The sequence below is a fragment of the Meles meles genome, chromosome 1 (genome assembly GCF_922984935.1).
Source record: "Meles meles chromosome 1, mMelMel3.1 paternal haplotype, whole genome shotgun sequence".
Lineage (NCBI taxonomy): Eukaryota > Metazoa > Chordata > Mammalia > Carnivora > Mustelidae > Meles > Meles meles.
The window spans coordinates 35,467,830-35,489,468 of NC_060066.1; the positions used below are offsets into that span (position 1 = coordinate 35,467,830).

Below are 21,639 nucleotides of genomic sequence, written 5' to 3' on the forward strand. Positions count from 1 at the left end.
GTGTAAGAGCCAAACATTTTGTTGTTGTTGTTTAATAGAGAGATCATCATAAAGGTTTTCACTTCATTATGTCCCTTTTGTGATGAATGCCAGTATCCCTTATGGCCTCTTTCAAAATCCTGATGCTCCTGAAAACCCTGGCGCTCCTTCACGAAATCTTGCCTCCCCTTTATTAAACTAATCTCTATACCCAACATGGGGCTTGAACTCACCCCCCAGATCAAGAGTCATGTGCTCTACTGACTAAGCCAGGCTGGAGGCCCCCTCACAAAATCTAACTGCAAATGAATTCTGTCTTCTTTTAGTATTTCATGCTCAGAGGACTCCTCTCAGCACCTGGTCACTGTTTTATTTTTTGTCTTTCTGTGTGTATAGTCTGTTTTTACAAGTAGATCATAAACTACTTAAGGTGTGTGGATTCAGTCAGTGGGTTTTCAGTGTTCCTTTTTTCCTCAGGCTTCCCCAGGGATAGATCACACTGTCTTCTGTGGCTGTGGCTCATGGTTAGGGGCAGTATCCCCAGGCATGTGGAAAACTCCCTCAGGTGGTTCGGTTTGGCTCCTGTCCCTCCCCAGGGTATTTTGTAGTGCAGTTTATTTCCTGTAATACTCAACAGCAGGCCTTAGACTCTTCGTGTTCAGGAAATATTGTTGATTGAACGGGACCCTTGGCAGATGTGGTATGATGGCAAGAACAGAGGCCTGGAGATGTTTTGTCTGACACTTTCTCTCCTATCTCTGAATTGATAATTACAGGTAAATCAGATCTCTGTGGTCTGCTGTTTTCTCAAATGGAAAAATTAAGGACACTATCACATGACGGACCTGATAATAAATACAAAAATCTGTATGTGTTTACATTCCTGAAATCAAATTAAGTACACATTAAGTACAGTTCTTTGCTGGTGCAGTTTCTAAGAAAATTTTCAGAGTCCATAACATTTTAACCAATCCATGGTTAGAAAAAAATATATAGATTACTTTTACTGCTTCTTAAATTTTTTTTTAAGATTTTATTTATTTATCTGATAGAGATCACAAGTAGGCAGAGAAGCAGGCAGAGAGAGGAGGAAGCAGCCTCCCTGCAGAGCAGAGAGCCCGATATGAGGCTCAATCCCAGGACCTTGGGATCATGACCTGAGCAGAAGGCAGAGGCACCCCAGGCACCCCACTACTTCTTAGATTTTAAGGGAATCTTTTTATGAAGTATTGGTAATAGTGGCTTTCCCCCTAAATCTTAATTTGGCAAAGTGTAAAGTTGGCAACCTTATCTTTGTCTTTGTAATTTGAAGAAAATTTTATTTATATGTTAAATCCAGAAATCAGAAATAACATGCTTTATACCTTAAAAAGAAAATCTGTGACATCCCTTTGGGGACAGTTTTCTGTATAGTTATTTGTTAGCTCAAACTTGTTAATGTATCTTTTCAAAGTTCTTAGCTTTACTAATATTTTATCTGCTTGAACTCTTAGTTTCTGATAGAGGTATATTAAATTTCTCATTGCAGTTGGCCGTTTCTCAGACGGTCAGTTTTTACTGGGGATATTTTTGAGGTTATGGTATTAGGAGCATTCAAATTTATGAATGTTAAATGTTCTTGGTAGATTATTTCTTTGATTGTTATATATAGTCTGTCTCTTTATTCCTGTTAATTCTTTCCTTTACTCTGATAATCTTTGACTTTTAATTGTGAGATGAACAGTTTGAATGAGTAGATTTATTTCTCCTGTCTGCCTGAATTTCAGATCTTCTGATCCTTTTTTCTGCTGCTTTTTTCCCCTTCTGTTGGTGTCCTAGTTTTCTGCATTCCCTTCCCTTTTTCCTCCCTTTTGGTTTGGAAGCCATAGATTGTATTTCTCTTCTTTTAGTGGTTACCATTAAAATTTTCAGCTGCAACATTTTCGGACGAAATAGGCAGCCCAACTCCAGCTTCCACAAGGAACCTGGCTCTGGTACCCGGTCTCTCACTGGGGAGTAATTTTTAGCTTTTTTTCCCCTCGGAGAAGATGTTGAACTTGTGTGTGGTCTCCGCTGAGTCTTCGGTTTTCTCTTTTCTACAGTTGTCTTTCTTGGCTGGATATTGAGAGGAGGGGAGGTTTTCCCACAGTGAACTCGCTACCAGCTCTGCTCCACCCATTTTCCTCCCCTCTGGTCCGCAGACCTGTACATCAGAGTCACTAGATACTTGTTAGACATTGTGTTCCTTCTGTTTGTTTGAGTTTTAGCCGCGTTACTTTTTTCGACTTCAGATGGAAAGGGGGGGAAGGAATGGGACCACCCAAACCTGTGGAAGGCCCTTTCACGGACTGTCTCCGTCAGGCTGAGTGGAGTGCTCAGCATGAAGGAGGAAGGAGGTGGAGAGAACTTAGTCCAGGACAGAGTACCCGTAGGGTCCTTGTGTGAAGTGCTCATCTTTCCTGGTCGTATCGTCATTGTAGGCGGGCTCCATTTGGTTCGGTTTGGTGGCTGTTTTGGTCTGTCCGCTCTCAAGGACTATAAAGATGCCACTTGTTTTTGTGGGAAACAGGAAGGTCGCACTACGTGTTGTAGCTATGATGATGGCGACTGAGTTTTGCAAGCTCTCCTGTTCTAGCCCAGTGCTTGCTAGGACAGGTCTGCAGCGGGACAGGGGTGACTCTGAGGAGCGCCAGGCTGGAGGAGGGTTTTGTGTCTGGATGTACCGCACTCATTACTCCACCATCTCCTTTCCCGGAGTTGACGCTCATTATGCGGAGAGGAGGTGGCTCATTAAACCGGTCAGCCTGCCAGGACCTGGTGCTGCAAAATTGAGAATTTCGTTCTCCGGCTAGGAAGCAGTTTTCAGGCATTAAACACAAGCGTGGGGAAAGAATTCAGCAGTTTGGAGATGAATTTACAGTTTGCGGATGCTAATTAGGGCTTGGCAGGGAGGAGGCTGATGTCCATCATAATCTTCCCCAGGGTTATCCCTTTTAAAGTATCATTATTCACACCCTGGAAAAGCGCTGTGTGTGTGTGTGTGTGTGTGTGTGTGTGTGTGTGTGTGTGTGTGTGAAGTGGTTGAGAGATGAACAGAGTGGGGACTGAGATGGGATGCAGACCTCTCTGTCAGTGATGTCAGTCTGGAAATCGGAGACTGCCTGTTGAGTCAACTTACATTAGGTTGAGTGTTTATTGTAAGACAAAGAATGGGAAGCATTTACTGAAGCCTGAACTTGGGAGCCAGGCCTTTGCAGTGGAGACTGTGTTGCCAGAGAGAACTTTGTATTCATTGTGCTCCATAGTGATAAAACAAAAGGAATGTGGTCAATCTCTTAAATTTCACCCTGCTATTTTTGTAGTTTTGACATTTGTTTTACTCCTTCCGTATAGCTCTCCGAATTATACCTAAAGGAAGGCTTTTTGGATTTGAGAACCAGAGAGAGTTAAGAACCCTTAGTAGGTGCTGATTTCAAAGCAGCCATTTGATACAGCTTTCAGACCCCCCTCTGGGTGCACTGATGAACGTGCTTTTGCTAATAAGTGGGGTTATTGGGCAGTTTGATTGTAAAGCTTACGTGATTAGTCTGGCTTCATGAGAATAAAGATGCCCAGCAGTGTCTGCTTATATTGCAAAAGGAAAATGATACTGAAATCTGTTGCTGTCTCTTAAAAGTAGATGATTTCGAATCATAGTTAAACATCTTTTATTTTTCCACTTTAAGGAATAAAAATGCCTATTGCCATATTATTTGGATTTTAAAATGATCTGCTGTGGGTGTCTGGATGGCTCAGTTGGTGAAGCATCTGCCTTCAGCTTAGGTCATGATCCCAAGGTCCCCAAGGTCCTGGGATGGGCTCTATGTCAGGGTTCCTGCTCAGTGGGGAGTCTGCTTCTCCCTCTCCTACTCTCTCCCTTCCTCCATCTCTCTCTCTCTGTCAAATAAGTAAATAAAATCTTTTAAAAAAGCAAAAAATGATCTGCTGTAGGTAGTTGCATTTTTTAAAACAATATAATTTTAGGCAGAGTAGGATTGTTTATGCTATTGATTTATTTTTTAATCCTTGAAGCTGATTAAACAGTAGGAAAATTGGGACATAGTTTTGGGTTAGGTCAAGAGAAAAAGACGGTAAAGACAGCCTGTCACTGTTGAGCTCTGTGCTTTGGGGAGGCTTTCAGAGTGCTAGGCACTCTATAGGGTTCTGGGATAGAGAGATGGTCTCTGCCTCAGGGAGCTTGGATCTTAAACCAGTATCTTCTGGTTCCCCAAGATCTTACTAGAAAAAAATGACCTGAACAGTGTTTCATGTTCAATTTCAGTTTCGGAAGCATAAGATTAAGCGTAGTTAAATGGATTTCTTTATTATAGGACTCATAATAGTCCAGTAGAGGTACGTGAATTGTGAATTTCTGAGAGGGAGCTATCCTAAGCAACATTTCTAAAACTTGAAATAGTAGGGTTATTAATGTTTCCCTAAGGGACTACCAATCTAATGACTATTTTAAACAAGCCTTACGTGTATTTGTGATATTTAAGAGTGGTGATTTCCAAAGTTACGTTAATCACCAGAATCACTTTGGGTCCTTAGAAATTAAAACAAAACAAAACAAAACTGTTGGGGTGATAATACGTTTATGTGGTTTAAAATTCAAAAGTGTACATTCAAAAGTCTCCCTCCCTGCTCTGTTCCCTAGCTGCTTACTTCCTTTTCTCATAGGTGACTAATGTTATGCCTTCCAGAACTAATTCATGTGTGTGCCATAACTTATTTAGCCAGAATATCACCAAGCCTTGTATTTGGAGATCTCTGATTTAGTAGTTTTAAGTGGGGATTGGGAATGTCTTTTTTAATGTTCCCTAGAGGTTGTGATGATCAGCTAGATTTATACACTATTATTTAAGATGGTACATACTGCTTTTACATGTGGCTTATTATCCAGTTCTTAAGACAACTCTGGAACAGATACTGTGATGACCATTTTTGGCAGAGGTAGAAACATGAGAGCAAATGTTAAGTGACCTCAAGGTTGTGCTTGCATTTTAATGGTGGAGATGAGACTCAAAACCCAGGGCCGTTTGCTGGAATCTAGGCAGGACCAGGCTGGCATGCACTCTGACTTCATGGTGGCCATGTTGGTGATCGGCTAAATAGCCACAACAACAAAACCAGACAAAAAATGAATATGGGCATTTTTATCTGATTTTTCTATTTTGATACCACCATTACATGTTAGAATCTTTTATTGGATTCCTTGTCGGTAGATGTCCAGTGACCAGAGTTTCTCTAGTTTGCATTTTAAGGCACTTAGCCTGTTAGACTCATGTTACCAGCTTCAGGCACCTAAAACAGGAGGCTGCACACAGACTTTTATCTGTAAAGTTGCTTCCTGACGGGCTCTCTTTCTCTCTCCCCCTTTGCTTCCAACTTCTTTGGGCTCCTTCAGCCCCTTTCCCTAATACCAACCCAGATTAAATCACAGAGGAGGGAAGGAGTCAAAAAGGAGACCCTATTCTAGGCGGAGGGTGCTGAGAGAGTATCCCAGGCTGTGAAAACTGCGTGGTGTTCCTCACTGTTGGGTAAAAAGGTTTTCTGTAGATGAATCTTGCAGAAAGAGTTGCACGAGTTTCTGATGGTACTGCTGGGGCATTTGAATTAGGGCAGGGCCGCTCGGGGTTTGTTTCGTAGAACAACCATTCCTTTGGTGTATTTTAAAAAACCTAGTCTCATAATATTGGTCACATAAGAGAACACATAAAAATCTTTTTTTTTTTTTAAAGATTTTATTTATTTGACAGAGAGACAGATCACAAGTAGGTAGAGAGGCAGGCAGAGAGAGAGGGAAGCAGGCTCCCTGCTGAGCAGAGAGCCCGATGCGGGACTCGATCCTAGGATCCTGGGATCATGACCTGAGCCAAAGGCAGGGGCTTTAACCACTGAGCCACCCAGGTGCCCCCAAAATCTTTAAAAGTAACTATGAGTCCGTCATTTTGAGGCAGTGTAGGACTCAGAGCCGAGACATAGGAATGCCCATTCATTTGTTCAGCTGCCCTTCGATGGGTGCATGGTTAGGAAGGATTTACTATGTGCCAGGTTGTAGGGATTTAGAAGTTAATAAAACATGATTCTTGCCTTAGAATTTGTCCGGTGGTGAAAGAGACAAATATTTCATCCAGTGAGTAGTTACGTCATATGAAGTGCTCTGAGGGAAGTTTGCCGCAGGTCTAAAGCGGGATTGGGAGAAATGCCTAGGTCAGCCGGGAGTGAACTGTGAACTCCGGTTTCCCGCAGGTTGTTTTCAGGGTAGCCTTGAGGGCCTAGTAGCTAGGTGTGTAGAAGGCAGTGGGGTATACTTACTCTAGGCTAGGGGAATAGATGTGTTAAAAAAAAATAAGAGAGTAGTGTATGAGTATAATCTAGTTATGGAAGTGTGAGACTATAGTGATGTTTGGAGAGTAGAATGCTCTGGAAGAGTAAAGAGATGAGATGAGAGAGGTAGTAGGGGCAAGAAGAGGAACCTCTCATGCTTCGTGAGCTAAGACCCCTTCCTTGCACAAGAAACAGAGGAATTCCTGTGCTTATACAGACTTATAATACCAGGAATTCCTGGATGTAGCTCTCATTCCCTGGATCCCATTCCCTGGATCTTCAGGTTCCTACCCTTGATCTCTGGATGTGAATTGGCCCCTATTTAGTTTGGCAGCCAGTTAAGCCAGAACTTGGGGGATTTGAGCAGCAAAATAGAGCAAGCTGTCCAAGGATGAAGAATATGAACATACATAGTTCGGTGATGTTAATGGCTGTCACTTACTGAGCATTTAAGTGCTTGGCTCTTTCCAAGGCACATCACAGAATTACCACTACCAGACAAGTGGTTTTATGCTCATGTTAGCAGACCGGAAGCCCTCCCAAGTTCTGGGAGCTTTGAGTAAGTTTGCCCAAGGTTCTAGAGCCAGTTAATGGCAGGTCTGGACTTAGACCCGGGTTGGTTTGTCTGATTCCACAGCTCATTCTTTTCCCAGCCCTGTGCCCCTCAAAGACTGCAGCTCTGGTTCCTAGGGTAGGCGGAATGTAAAATGGCCATTTCAAAAGCAGTAAAACTACAGTTTCATCTTTGATGTTAATTTTATCAAGATTCCTTGGTTAGGAATATACGCTTGTTACATTCCTTGTCTTGTTTCTCTGGGAAAATCAGATTTCATTGCAGGTGTTTTACTTCAGTTTACAGTTCCATCTCAGGGACTGTGTAACTTGCCAAACGGCAGTATTTGTACTAGGACGAGTATTAGTTACCTCATGACACGTTCAGTTTGTATGGAGAGTTGAAATTGGGATTATAATGATTTGAATACATTATCTGCATCTCGCAGATATTTTAATTAATGATGTTGCAGATACTCGGAATGTAGATATGGCCTAAGGGTGAAGAAAACCAAGAATTTTCTCTTGAATTTTTGGCTGGATGCTAGAAACACTTTTTGAATGATAGCTCAAAAGAAGACTTCTCATTGTTAGCATACTTTGATTCTTGCATGCGTGTATAGTCTTACTCTTACCAAGATGGAATTAGAAGGACTTAAGAAATTGTCAAGAACAATTAATGTTATAAAGGCCATATCTTGTATCTTTTTCTACCAAATTTCTTGTCCATTTGGCATGTGTATTTCCCTTTTCCTGTTTTGAATGGAGCTGAAAATAATGTGGTATTTTGGCTTTAAAGGAAAATGATTCATTTTGTTGTGTTCGGCATTTAGTTTCTCAGAGATGTGTTTGGTTTTTCAAATGGCACAGGAGTTTGAGATTTTGGTCTCCTTTTCATTTTGTTAGGAAAATGTTATTTACAACACTGTATAGGAGTTTGTAAGCAGGATATTTTCCAGGTTAGGGGAAGAAATTATGAGTGAGATGCCTTTTTATTGTTGTTCTATGCTAGTTTACAGAGCATTTCTGTAAAATGAATTTTCTTATCTTTATTTTATAGAACTCTTAACAGTTTTAACTGAAAACCATTTTAGGGGAAATAATTTGAAAATTTTCCCACTTAAAAAATGTGTATCATTTCATGAATTTATAGTATTTATTTAGAAAGTTCTGTTCTTTTTGGTGTTGAATGCATCTTGAAGATGAATGTCCTGTATCATTTACTTAAAGTGGACACATTATGTAAACTAGCATTTGTCATCTCCATAAGCATGAAGAATGTGTATAAGCCCTACCTATAATTGTCATTCAGGAAGCTGACAGATGGATTTTCCCTCTGTAAAAGCCGTCATTTGTATGACTTGGGGTCTTTTAATAGTAAAGTCAGATGTTTGCTGCTAGGCTTAGTTCTCTTTGGGTGGGCAAAAAGTGAGAAAAGTCAGACCACTATTTTAGAAATTGTGAAGTCAATTTAAAGAAGGAAAATGTGCTTATGACTTATGGCTGAGCAAAGATATATTAGGGATCACTGTGCATGCTGTGATTTGAATTATAAACCGGAGCAGATTCCTCTTCACCAAACAAATACCTTTTTCAGGGGTTGGGAGGAGTAATCCTTCCATATCACTGGCCTCAAACCCAAATTCCTACAGGTGCTAGGTGGTACCTCTAGGTAAGGGTACCTCTAGGCACCATGGGGAAGATAAATGCAGTTGCTCGATCTCATTTTTCAAAAGAAGCTAAAAACCTGAATTCTCTGTAAAATTCTCCCAAGTTTAAATGTTGGCCAAGAATCTTTAAAAATCTTTAAAAAATTTAAAATGCCGTGTGGTTCAATATCGTGTGTACATCTGTAGGCTAGCAGTGTGTGACATCTTAAGGCTCCCCTGCACCCTATTGGTAATTCACTGTAGCTTTTAAATACAAATCTTCAATAGGCTCTTCTGTATCCTTGCCCCACTGCCTTCTCTTCTCCTGTTGAAAACCACTGGTAAGAGGGGCACCTGGGTTAACCAGTCTGTTAAACGTCAGCCTTTGGCTCAGGTCATGATCCCAGGGTCCTGGAATCAAGCTGAGCCCTACATTGGGAATCCCTGCTCAGCAGGGGTCTGCCCCGCCCCGCCCCCCCCTTCTCTTTCTCACAAAAAAGTAAATAGAAAACCACTGGTAAGTCCATTATAGTCACTTAATGTCTTTCATGGGATTTTAATATTATTAGGGAGGCATTACTAAAAATATTAAATATGCTTTATGCTACTTCATGCTACTTTACAGTGCCATTTTACTTTATTTTTAAAATTATTATTTTTAAAAAATTTTATTCATTCACTTGACAGCACAAGCAGGGAAGTGGCAGAACGAGAGGGAGAAGCAGGCTCCCTGCCGAGCAGGGAGCAGGATGCTAGGCTTGATTCTAGCTCCCGGGAACATGACCTGAGCCGAAGGCAGATCCAGGCACCCCTTATTTTATTTTTTAAAAGTGTTGTATTTATTTATTTGACAGAGAGTGTGCACACATTAGCACAAGTGGGGGGAGCAGCAGGCAGAACAGGCAGAGGGAGAATCAGGCTCCCCGCTGAGCAAGGAGCCTGATGGGGGACGGGATCCCTGAGCCGAAGGCAGCCGCTTAACCAATTGAACTATCCAGGCATCCCTACGGTGCCATTTTCTATCTAAACAGAAGCATACATGGGTAAGTGATTTATTCAGAGTATGACAGACCAGTGGGTTTTCCCGTAACAATATGGAAAGTTCATTGATAGGGTTGCAGATTCCACATTGCAACCAACCTTTAAGAAACTATCATTTGCTGAGTTTTGGTGTAGTATCAAAGAGTATCCATAATTTTAAAACTATTTTAAAAGTGTGTAATTATTTTGTTTGACATAATGGCTGTGTTAGTTAGATGAATGAACAATTACTTATTTTTTCTGACACTGATTTAGTATTAGCTCCTTTAATGGCATGGTTAATTTTTTTTATTACTTTTATCTGCCACCCTTCCTGCCGAACTGCCATTCTCAGAGTGTGGTCTGCAGACTCTGGGTCTCCAAGACCTTCTTATGGGCTCTGAGGTCAAAATTATCTTCATAATAGGACCGCCTGGGTGACTCAGTCAGGTAAGCATCCGCCTTCAGCTCTGGCCATGATCCCAGGGTCCTGGGATGGAGCCCCACTTTGGCTCCCTGCTAAGTGGGGAGTCTGTCTCTCCCTCTGCCCCTCCACCTGCTCGTGCATTCTCTCTGTCTCACTCTGATAAATAAATAAAATCTTTCCTTTTAAACCATATTCATAATAATACTGTGACTTTGTCTTTTTCACTGTTTTGAAATCTGTGCTATTGTTCAAAAGCAGTGGCAGGAAAATACTGGCTTCTTAGCACAAATCAAAGTAGTGGCACCAGACTGTATTGAAAATTACTGTATTCTTCACTTTTTTGCACTTGAAGGAAAAGCCAGTTTTTACTCAGGGGTGTCTTTGATGAAATGGTAAAAATTGCTAATTTTATTTATTTTATTTTAAGATTTTATTTATTTATTTATTATTTTTTAAAAATTTTATTTATTTATTTGACAGATAGAGATCACAAGTAGGGAGAGAGGCAGGCAGATAGAGAGAGAGAAGGAAGCAGGCTCCCTGCTGAGCAGAGAGCCCAATGCGGGGCTCGATCCCAGGACCCTGAGTTCATGACCCGAGCTGAAGGCAGAGTTTTTGACCCACTGAGCCACCCAGGTGCCCTCAAATTGCTAATTTTATTAAATCTTAACCGTTGAGTATCTGTCGCTTTAATATGCAATGTGACAAAATGAACATTGGTCATGTGGAAGAAAAACACTTTTGCAGTTGTTTCTGATGCAAGCTGAACTAGCTGCTTTCTTCGGGAACACTTACCTGACTTAAAATAAGCCTTGGGTATCTGACAGACATTTTCTCCAAAATGACCATAGTGAGCCTGTCATTTCAAGGAAAATAACTGAAGCTATTTGTTTTCAGTGGTGAAATTAAGCTTTCAAGCAAAAATTAGAATTTCGGCAAGTTTGCATCCATCATTGTGAGGTTAACAAACATGATTTGAAGATCTGCCTAAGTCAGCACACCATTATTTTCCTTATGACCAGGGCATGTGGTTAGAGACTTGCACATGGGCAAAAGATTTGATAGGTTTCAGAAGGTTTTACATTGCTCCCAGCCTTTAAGGAATGGTCACTTGTCCAGTTTTGGTGTAATATCAAAGAATATCTACAGTGATGTGTAAGGGGTGTTAAAATGTCGCTCGTTTTTCCAACAGCTGATTTGTATAGGGCCAGGTCTTCTTCCCATACGTCAGCCCAAACAATGTACTGTGACATACGGAATGCAGAAGCGGATCTGAGAATGTAGCTCTCTTGATACTAAGACCGGTAGTAAAGAGGTCTGCAAAAATGTAAAACAGTCCCCCATCACAAATAATTTTGGGAAAATACTTATTTTGTCTCTGTAATGAGTTTATTATTGTAATAAATATTCAGAAATTTTCTTGGTACTTAATATTATAAATATTGGTGTTTGTGACCCCCATAAACAAAAGCATTTTTGGGGTCCTCAATTTTTTTTTAAGATTTTATTTATTTGAGAGAGAGAGTACAGTTGGGGGGACTGAGGGAGAGAGAGAGAAACATAGTCCCCACTGAGCAGGGAGCCCTATGCAAGGACCTCAGGATCATGACCTGAGCTAAAGGCAGATGCTTAAGTGACTGAGCCACCCAGGTACCACTGGAGTCCTCAGTTTTTAAGAGTGTAAAATGGTTCTAAGATAAAATTTAAAATTTTGAAGTACATTATGAGGGGTCGAGAAGGAAGGCTGTTGGGAAGACTCTTAAGGAATATTTAGGGAGGTGAAAAATACGGATGCAGAGATTCTGATTTCCTTTTAGACAAAACCATTTTATAGGAGATGCATAGAAATAAACTTAATAGTCTCTGTTCTTGAAGACTAAAATCTTTCGTTTCTGATTAATTTTTAGTTTTTCTTTGGCCTTTACCATAATCTCATTCCTTGGTTACTTAGTGTTAAACTTTGAAGTTTTCTGTGGTCAGCAGAGACATGAGAAAAATTAAGGACAAAATAGGAGTTTTTATCATAGCTAAAATTTTTTGGTTTATATTTAATTTAAGATTATGGTCTCCTTACATTTTTGCTGTGAAAATGAGGTATAGTGATACTTAAAAATTATTTATTTATTTAATGAAAGTGTGTATTGTCTAAATAGTTACCTTGCTTCTCTCATTATTTATCCAATCTCACTCCCCATTTACTGTTCTGGAAATCCTGAAGCTGGGGAACCCATGGTCAGATAGAGGCAGTACAAGATGGATTTCAAAGAATGGATCTGAAAGTTGAATGTTTTGAAGTCAAATTTCAGACAGTGAGTCTTCCATAATCACAAAGATGAAGAGAATTATCCCTAAAATGTTGGTGCTTCTTGCTTGCCAAGAGAGCCCTAATCTTTCAGGTTCTTCCCAGCCATCCTCAGTCCTATGGATCAAGGGAGCTCTTAATATTGAAGTCATAACATGGAGTTGGATGGGTAGCAAGCAAGGGTTAGCCGGCCCCTTCATAGTAAAGCAGATCCCCAGAGTAGCACCAGCACTCAGTTGGCCCCTTCCGTTTTATACCCAAGACCTCCTTAAGAGGATTCCCTGTCAGCATGCCTTTACTGGTTTGCTGTTGGCTTGCTGCAGGAAGTTGTGGAAAGGGATTGTGGGTTTGATGATCTCTGGACTGGATTGGGTAAGGCAGCCCCAGATTTTCATGTATCTGGTGCGGCTGGGAATGTGCCTGCTAGCTGCTGGCACAAGTAAGTGACCGTTTCAAAATACCCTCTGCCGCTCTGTCCAAGGCAGAACCTCTTCTCCCAGTGCCAGCGGCTGGCAGGTGGGACCACCACGTGATAGCTCGAGTTTATTGATGTCAAGGATAATGCTGAACAGCTGACGTGCGAAGAGACAGTTCAGAGGCGGCAGCATATATATATACAGTACAGCATGACATTTGTGTAAAAGAACAATGTGAAAGGACTGAGTGCCTGTGCTTAGGAAAGTGTGGGGTGACAGAGCAGAAAAGACTGTAAAAGCTTGACTCTTATCTTTGCCATCTATCGAGCAACAGAGTTGCTCCAAAAAAAAAAGGTAATTTCATTGCTTTTTGAATTTTAGGCTCTAAGATTTAGAGCTTTTTTGGGGGAAATGCCAGAAATACTCTTACAGTATTTCTTTTTCTACAAGAAAATAATCTGGGCACAGATTTTTAATGTGTAATTTGGTGTTGTAGGTAACCTTTTACTGTTGGCTGTTGTTTCTTTATATGGATTATTAAGCCCTTTACACCAAAATAAAATGATACTGATACGTACAAGTTTTATTCCATGGATGGGTAGGTAGAGGTTGGAGTGAGGTCACTTTAAAGGCAGGTTGCTAATATGATTATTGGGTAAGTGGTGAGTTGCTGAATGTTTTCTTTATGTTAACTGGTCTGTTTACAAGAGCTAATATGGGTAATTGTCTTAAAAGAAGCCTGTATATTCATTCCTTTCTTGCCTGTCCAAACTTCAGTCCGAGTTGGAAGGCTTGGGGAGTTGATTTTGTTGAGATTAGATCAGGAACCTTGTCTTCCTCTGAAATGGATTGTATACAAGTAGTATTGTACATTTTTCACTGTTGGAACTATAAAGAAGTGGGAGAGTGGGGAAAGACTTGGTTTTCTCCTGTCTTTACTGTCTCTGAAGCTAGTTCAGGAGGAAACAAATGAACGCAAAGTTGACACGAAGGTCCTCTAGGAGGGAGAAATTGTCGATTTCTGTAGGAAGAAAAGTAGGGCTATCAGGACAAATTCATGAAGGAGGTAACATTTGAGCTGGGCCTGAAATAAGTAGGAAAGAGCCTGGAAGAAATGTATTGGTGGCAGATTTTGTCACTTTTTCACCGTTAATGGTGATTGCTACTAAACATGAAACATGGATAGGTGTACCTGGTCTTAAACCTCCAGATATACGAAGACCATCATCTTGTAGAAGGTGGGGTGTCAGGAATATCTTTCTGCCCTGGAGAATTGAAGCCTTTTCAGGATCTAAATATACCTACATTTTTTTTTGTTTAAGAAATACAGTTAGCAATCTGTCAGGTTGCTTTCAGTTCAGGGGTATGTATGTCTGAACATGCAGGTGTGGGATGTGACCTGGGAGATAGAGAATTCTAAAACTGATAGACCTGCACTGATGCTATTCCCAATCGAGGATCAGTGAGAAGATGAATTATCTTTAAAATTATAATGTTGGGGCGCCTGGGTGGCTCAGTGGGTTAGAGCCTCTGCCTTCGGCTCAGGTCATGGTCTCAGGGTCCTGGGATTGAGCCCCGCGTCGGGCTCTCTGCTCAAGTGGGGAGCCTGCTTCCTCCTCTCTCTCTCTGCCTGCCTCTCTGCCTACTTGTGATCTCTGTCTGTCAAATAAATAAATAAATAATCTTTAAAAAAAAATTATGTTAAATTTGGGGAAAAGGAGCCTGAACTTCTAAGGGATTTTTAGGGCAGCAGTGAAATATATTAGATTCCAGCAGATTATACTTTGACTTCTTGTCTATTTTTTTTTTTTAAAGATTTATTTATTTGACAGAGAGAGAGAGTGAGCGAGCATGAGCGAGCACAAGCAGGCAGAGGGAGAGGGAGAAGCAGACTCCCCGCTGAGCAAGTAGCCTGATGTGGGGCTTGATCCCAGGACCCCGGGATCATGACCTGAGCCGAAGGCAGCCACCCAGGCACTCCTCTTGTCTCTTTTTATTTTATTTATTTATTTCCCCCCAAAGATTTTAATTATTTATCTGACAGAGATCACAAGTAGGCAGAGAGGCAGTCAGAGAGAGTGGGGGGAAGCAGGCTGCTTGCTGAGCAGAGAGCCCCATGCGGGGCTCGATCACAGGACCCCGGGAACATGACCTGAGTTGAAGGCAGAGGCTTTAACCCACTGAGCCACCCAAGCACCCCTCTTGTCTGTGCTTCTTCTTCGTTTTTTTATTTTTCTTTCTTATTTTTTTAAGATTTTTATTTATTTATTTGACAGAGATCACAAGTAGGCAGAGAGTCAGGCAGAGAGAGAGAGAGGAAGAAGCAGGCCACCTGCCGAGCAGAGAGCCCGATGCGGGACTCGATCCCAGGACCCTGAGATCATCACCTGAGCCGAAGGCAGAGGCTTAACCCACTGAGCCACCCAGGCACCCTTTTGTCTCTTTTTAAACATCAGTTTGCTGTTACCCTGCCTCGGTGCTTTAAGAAAAAAAAAGAAAAATCCAACCTCTGGATCTGTAAAATGCCTATAAATTTAAAGGAATGAAATAGGTTATTGAATTGGAACATAGACTAAATCTTTGGTATAGGAGTACTAAGGATTGTCAGAAGCTTAGTGCTAACCTACCCACTGGGTGTTAGAGCCGCCTCACAAAGGCTTCCTGACCTGTCCCTGAGTTTGGTTAAATGCTGAGTTAGGAGGTTATTTTGTAATGTTATGCTGTACTCTTAAAATTGTTTCCTGTCACAACCATATGTAAAAATTTATTCTGAAATGGAACTTGGTGAGTTCTAGGGTAGTTTGCCTTTTATTTTATTTTATTTTATTTTTTAAAAGATTTTATTTATTTATTTGACAGACCGAGATCACAACTAGGCAGAGAGGCAGGCAGAGAGAGAGAGAGAGAGGAGGAAGCGGGCTCTCTGCCGAGCAGAGAGCCTGATGCGGGGCTTGATCCCAGGACACTGGGATCATGACCTGAGCCGAAGGCAGAGGCTTTAACCCACTGAGCCACGTAGGCGCCCCTGCCTTTTATTTTAAAACAAGGGAAACTTATGTTCATGTTGCTACTAGAGGAAATATAGTTCTTGACTTTAAGCATTGTACGCTTTTGGGAAAAGATCCTTTAAAGTAGATGAGTGCCTAATAATTATGTAGAGACATTCAGTAACTTAGTAATTAAATGTGATCTTTGGTCTGCAGTGATTCTGTCTGTGGTTTTCTTGACTCCTGAGGACTCTCATGTAAAAGGGAGAACTGAATACTCTTTATTTATAGTTTCTTGTTTGTAGGTTTTTTTGTTGATATCATCTGAGATTTATGCTTAGGGGGCCAATTCAGTCCTGCTAACTGTTTTGAGGTTTGCAAGCATGATATATTTTGTGCAAATTTTGGGAATTGAATTTAAGAAATTTAAAAAATTTGGTATTCGGGGAAACATCCTAAGAGTACATGTAAAATCAGTTTCTATATCAAAGTTTCAGATGGGTTAAATGAAACTGAATATGACAGTAAGTGCTAGTCCCATATAAACATTATATATGTATCCCCACTGATCTGTTTGCTTTTTAGACATTCAAAAGAATTCTAGGGCTGAAAAGAACCACAGGTGATTTTTAGTCTTCCCCTACGTAGAGAACCTGAGACCTCATGGGCTCAAATGAGCTCAGTTAGTAGTAGATGATCTGGGAGTAAGCTCCAGATTTCTTGTTACCCAGTGGACATTGTTTCTAGTACAGATGGGTATACATTTCAGATGCTATTAGGAGTCCACCATGATTTTTGAGATTAGAAAATGGAGTTGATGGCAGTGACCATCATTTCCCTGGTGGCCTGAGATTCGCTGTTGAGTTCTCAACTTCATACTCTTAGCGTTTTAATGTTTTCAGAGCTTCTTTTAGTGTTAAAAGTATGGTGTATATGGAATAGTATTTGAAGCCATGAAAGCAACATTTGATTTTTAATCAGTGTTATTGCCCAGTTTTGAAAAGGCTTTGACAAATTTTATCTACCCCCAGCTCTTTCCCCTCCCTCCAACTGTAGACTTTGTGAAAGCTCTCAAGACCTTGTTGGGCGAAGAGGAAGGAATGGGAATGAACGGGTTTAGTTGTCTGCAGGAAGAAATGTGCCTTCTTGGAGTACTACTGTGGTTTTGGGGACGTCAGCCTTTCTTAGGTTTTTCCCTCCAGCTCTGCTTCTGCCTCTGCTCCAGGATTCTGAAGGTCATTGTTTGGAGCCTTCCAGTTTATTTTATCCCCGTTTTCTAGTTGGTCTTCTCAGAGCTCATGAGTCCCACACAGTGCATTACTCTTACAGTATTTCATCTTCTCTTGGAATCCAGAAATGTGCCTTATAAATGAGCAAACTGGGATTTGGGAAAAGACTTGACTTTACAGGACAAGGAAAACACATTTTTATTTATGAAAGTAAATGCAACACTAGGAAACAAAAATGAAAATGTATTTTGTTGGGGGCCAGTTCACACATGGTCAGGTGCTATTCTTTGGGAGTGAGAATAAAGTCACCAGTGAGGGAGAGAGAAATTAAGTATGGAATCATTTGAAAGTTATTTTTGCTTAGGAGTAAGTTTCAAAATTGGCAAGTAACTGTATATATGTTAGTGTTTGAAAGGTGCTCCTCAGCATTAAACAGGGGATAGAATTTATAGGATAAAATGAACTTGAGACAGTTGGGTCCTACTAGAATCTCCTACTGAAATAATTAGGTTATTTGCCCATATATATAATAAATGATTTATGGCAGCTTTGAATCCTAAACTCGCTTTAAGCTGTGACTTATTTTTGGGGTGTGTATACCACTTTGATCTGTTAGTACAAGTGATTGAAATTTGATTTTGTCTATTTTTGTCACTTTTCAGAAAGCAAAATTCATGGAATTTCCTGTTTAAAAAAATTTTTTTTAAAGATTTTATTACAGAGAGCACGTGTGCACACACAGAAGCAGCGAGAGCTGCAGGCAGAGGGAAAGGGAGAAGCAGACTCCCTGCTGAGCAGAGGGAGGCCTCTGTGGAGCTCTGTCGCACAATCCCCAGATGGAGACCTGAGCTGAAGGCAGACGCTTAACTGACTGAGGCACCCAGGCGCCCACATGGAATTTCCTATTGATTTAATGTCTTAATTTTTTTCTATTGCTTTTTAAAATTCTGTTTTTAAGAGAATTATTTTATGAAAAAATTTTGAAAGACCAGGCACTTGTTTTGGTAGCTTGATAGACTCAAGCTCTTACAATCTCTGCATTTGATTACATCTTTACATTATAAAATGAGTTCCTTAAATTGATCAGAATGTTTGGTTTAAATGAGCATTACAGTATTTTGTATTAATTCAAGATGGTTTTCTTGAGATAAGCAGCAAAATCATAATAGATAATATGGGTTAATATCTTTTAGTTATGCAGCCCTTTGAGATTTTTTAAAGCATAATATTCTTTTAGAAATGGGAGAGGTGTTATCCTTGTTTTATAGATACAGACACAGAGGTCTTAATTTGTATAGTTTTATGTCAGGAGGCCCTTCAGGAATTTGAGACTGTGTCTTAAGTCAATTAGGCTTTCAGGCTTTTTCTTCCCCATTATGTTAAATTCTTAATAGATTTATGCTACCCCAGTATCTTCATTTTCTGATTTACATATACATTTAAGGATCTCTTTTGGCATAAATAGCACAGTGTTTAAAAAGTGGCTTCCATTAGTGTTGGTTCAAGTACCAGCTCTTTTGCCACTTTGTGTATTATAACTACTAGGAGCCTCAGTTTCCTCATCTGTAAAATGGGATTAATATTATGAGTTGCTAATGGGGTGGTGAGGGAAGGGAATTATAGAGTTGACTTAGGAATATTTTTTGGGACAAAAATCAAAGATAATATAAAAAAACATTCTTACCACAGCAGATTTTTTGTATACTACCATTAGAAATCACCAAATAATGATATAAGTATACCTATCAGAACTATTTTGTTTTGCCTGGTGGTGGGTATTAAGGAGGGCACGTATTGCATGGAGCACTGGATGTGGTGCATAAACAATGAATCTTAGAACACTGGGGAGAAAAAAAACTTTTTTGTTTAAAAGGAATTTGTACATACAGTTTATTCATATTTCATTTTGTTTTTAAAGGTTACGGGAAGTTTCAGAAAAACTGAATAAATACAATTTAAACAGGTAAGAGTTTTAAGGTATTTTAAATTTTCTGAAAACAGCATTTTTTTCTTTTGTAGGTAAAATAACTCATTTAGGCAGAAGTTACCAGGAGTATTTGAATCTATCAACTTTTTATGAGTTGGGTTCATTTGAATAATAGGTTCTATTCGTACTGGTTTTTAAAAAATCTGGCATGCCAAGGACATAAAATAACTATCAGGATACCATAATTATTATTTTTCAATTATTGCTTATTATAATATGTAAATATTAATTTTTTAAAAACAGGTTTTGCCAGCTTTTCTTTTTCCTTCAGTTAATCAGATAAAAACAAACATACCAACCCTAGAATGTATTTGCCATTTAAAAAAATAACTTTGTTTGACTTTTTTTATTCCATAGCCACCCCCCTTTGACTGTATTGGAACAGGCCGCCATCAAACAGTGTGTGGTAGGACCAAATCATGCTGCCTTTCTTCTTGAGGTAAATTCTTTATTGTAAGGTACAGAAATGAAAAGGAACTTAAATTAAAATATAGTTGTGCATTATCATGTATCTTCCTTTTTAACCAGGCAAATAGAAGTTTCTTGCCAGAGTTATTTCAGAGATCACCCAGTTCCATTTCCTCCCATCCAAGTACTAACCAGGCCCGACCCTGCTTAGCTTCCGAGATCAGACGAGATCGGGCGCGTTCAGGGTGGTATGGCTGTAGACCCAGTTCCATTTCCTTATTGTGTACATTCTCTGGCTCAGAGAAAGCTCAAGTGATTTACTACAGCTTGAAACCGTAGTAATGGAGAAGTTCCTGATACCCAGTCCCTTCTTACTCTGAATTCTGTTAGAGATACTTTAACTTACTTTTCCTGGTGTCCTGATAATGTAATATAAAACAACTTCCCCAGGTCAGGTGTGAGTGCCTTCTCAAAAGGAACTTAATTGTTGTCTTCTGAATTGACAGTGATGGAGACGTAATCTGTTTATTGAATAAATTCATATTTTAATACGATTTCTTCTATTTTCTTGGCTTTTAGGATGGTAGAGTTTGCAGGATCGGTTTCTCAGTACAACCAGACAGATTGGAATTGGGCAAACCTGATAATAACGATGGGTAAGACCTTAATGCCCTTTCTATTTAGTAAGTATTTAGCTCTTCCAAGGTATTAGATTAAACCTGTGCTTTGATTTTGATGGCCTTCAAGTTTAAAGAAAAGCTTTGTAGAAAATGAGGCACTTAAAGTAGTGAAATAGTTATCTTGTAGTTTGTTTTAGTTTTTCTGCAAGCAGTGATTTATAGCTAAAATATTAGTATTGAAAATAGCAGAGAAGTCAGTCACTTTACAGGAGTTGGTTATCAGAGAATGATTTATGTATGTGGTAGGTCTCAAGTCAAATCTGTTCTTTGACTGAAATGATGTTTTAGATCCTTTTTTTTACCCCCAAGATTTTATTTTTAAGTAATCTTTATACCCAGTGTGGGGCTTGAACTCACACCCTGAGATTGAGTCTCGGGCTCTACCAACTGAGCCAGCCAGGCCCCCTTCCCCGCCCTTTTAAAAGTTATATCTATACATAGAGTGTGTCTCAAACTGACAACCTCCCCAGACTGAGTCACGTGCTCTACCGACTGAGCCAGCCAGGCATCTCATGTTTTTTTCCTTTTTAATATTTCCAGTTCAGGTAATGCAGTTTGAAATTGACCAAGGGCCTTCAAAATTGTGGTCTTTATAAATGGTACCTATAAAAACCATTGCTAGATAATGTATGATGAATTTTAGTTGCCTGCCTCTAAGGAAAGCATGATTACTTGAAAAAAATCTAAAGAATTACTAATTTGCAGTTAAACCGTGCAGTCACTTTGAACCAGGAGCGAGGGCTGGATTGCTAGGAGGCTATAAGTTGTTAGGCTTGCCCTTTGACGGGAAGGACACATTCCTGAGCCGGGGGGGGGGGGGGGGGGGGGGGGGGGGGGGGGGGGGGGGGGGGGGAAGTGAGGCTGGTGTTTAACCACGATCACTCCCAGAGCAGTGAGGCTGGGAGTCCCAGGCTTGTGCCTACCGAGTTTGGGACTGTTCTGTGACTGTTGTTCCTCCTGTTTTTTCCCCAGGTCAAAGTTGAACAGCAACTCGGGGGCAGGGAGGACATCGAGGCCGGGGAGGACAAGTGACTCCCCATGGTTTCTCTCAGGTTCCGAGACTCTGGGCAGGCTGGCAGGCAATACCCTGGGGTAAGTTGTGGCCAGGTGATGGCCTCTGCTGGTCTGGGCCGGCGCTCTGAGTGCTGTCACTCCGAGACAGGGCCTCCTACAGTGCCCAGCGGTGCTATGAGGAAAGCCCTGAACGCTGGGCAGGCACTCCTGTTGCTCATGGCACGGCAGCACCCAGGCTCTTGACCTTTTAAAAGTGTCTTAAGTTGAGTTGTGTCTGTTATATCACTTACCATGTTGCGTGTGTTATTTCAGTTTTTCAGTGGTGCCAACTTTGGTCTCACTTATGCTAATTCTTGGATAAAAAATCTAACATCATTTCTTTCTAAGTTCCAAATGTGGTAGTTCTTTCTGAATTAATTTAGTGAGATTTGAAAATCATGTAACTAAACCTGACAGCCTTTAATTAAGTTATTTTTATTTTTAAAGATTTATTTCTAGACAGAGTGCAAGGTGGGGGGCAGAGAAAAGGGGAGAAAGGCAGATTCCCTCCACTGAGCTGGGAGCCCGATGTGGGACCCAGTCCTAGGACTCTGAGATTATGATCTGAGCCAAAACCGCGAGTCCGACGCTCAACCAACTGA

General features: G+C 40.5%; 1 protein-coding gene across 6 annotated transcripts in view; it reads left to right on the top strand.

Annotated features, from left to right (window-relative positions):
- The window catches only part of UBR5 (ubiquitin protein ligase E3 component n-recognin 5), a 140,187-nt gene that overhangs the window by 25,322 nt on the left and 93,226 nt on the right, over positions 1 to 21,639 (top strand). For all 6 annotated transcript variants that reach the window (XM_045997355.1, XM_045997342.1, XM_045997347.1 and 3 more), the window contains exons 2-5: positions 18,828 to 18,872; positions 19,254 to 19,335; positions 19,884 to 19,960; positions 20,957 to 21,076. In XM_045997355.1, the coding sequence (XP_045853311.1) occupies positions 18,828 to 18,872; positions 19,254 to 19,335; positions 19,884 to 19,960; positions 20,957 to 21,076 (324 nt within the window). The remainder of the gene's footprint in view (positions 1 to 18,827; positions 18,873 to 19,253; positions 19,336 to 19,883; positions 19,961 to 20,956; positions 21,077 to 21,639) is intronic.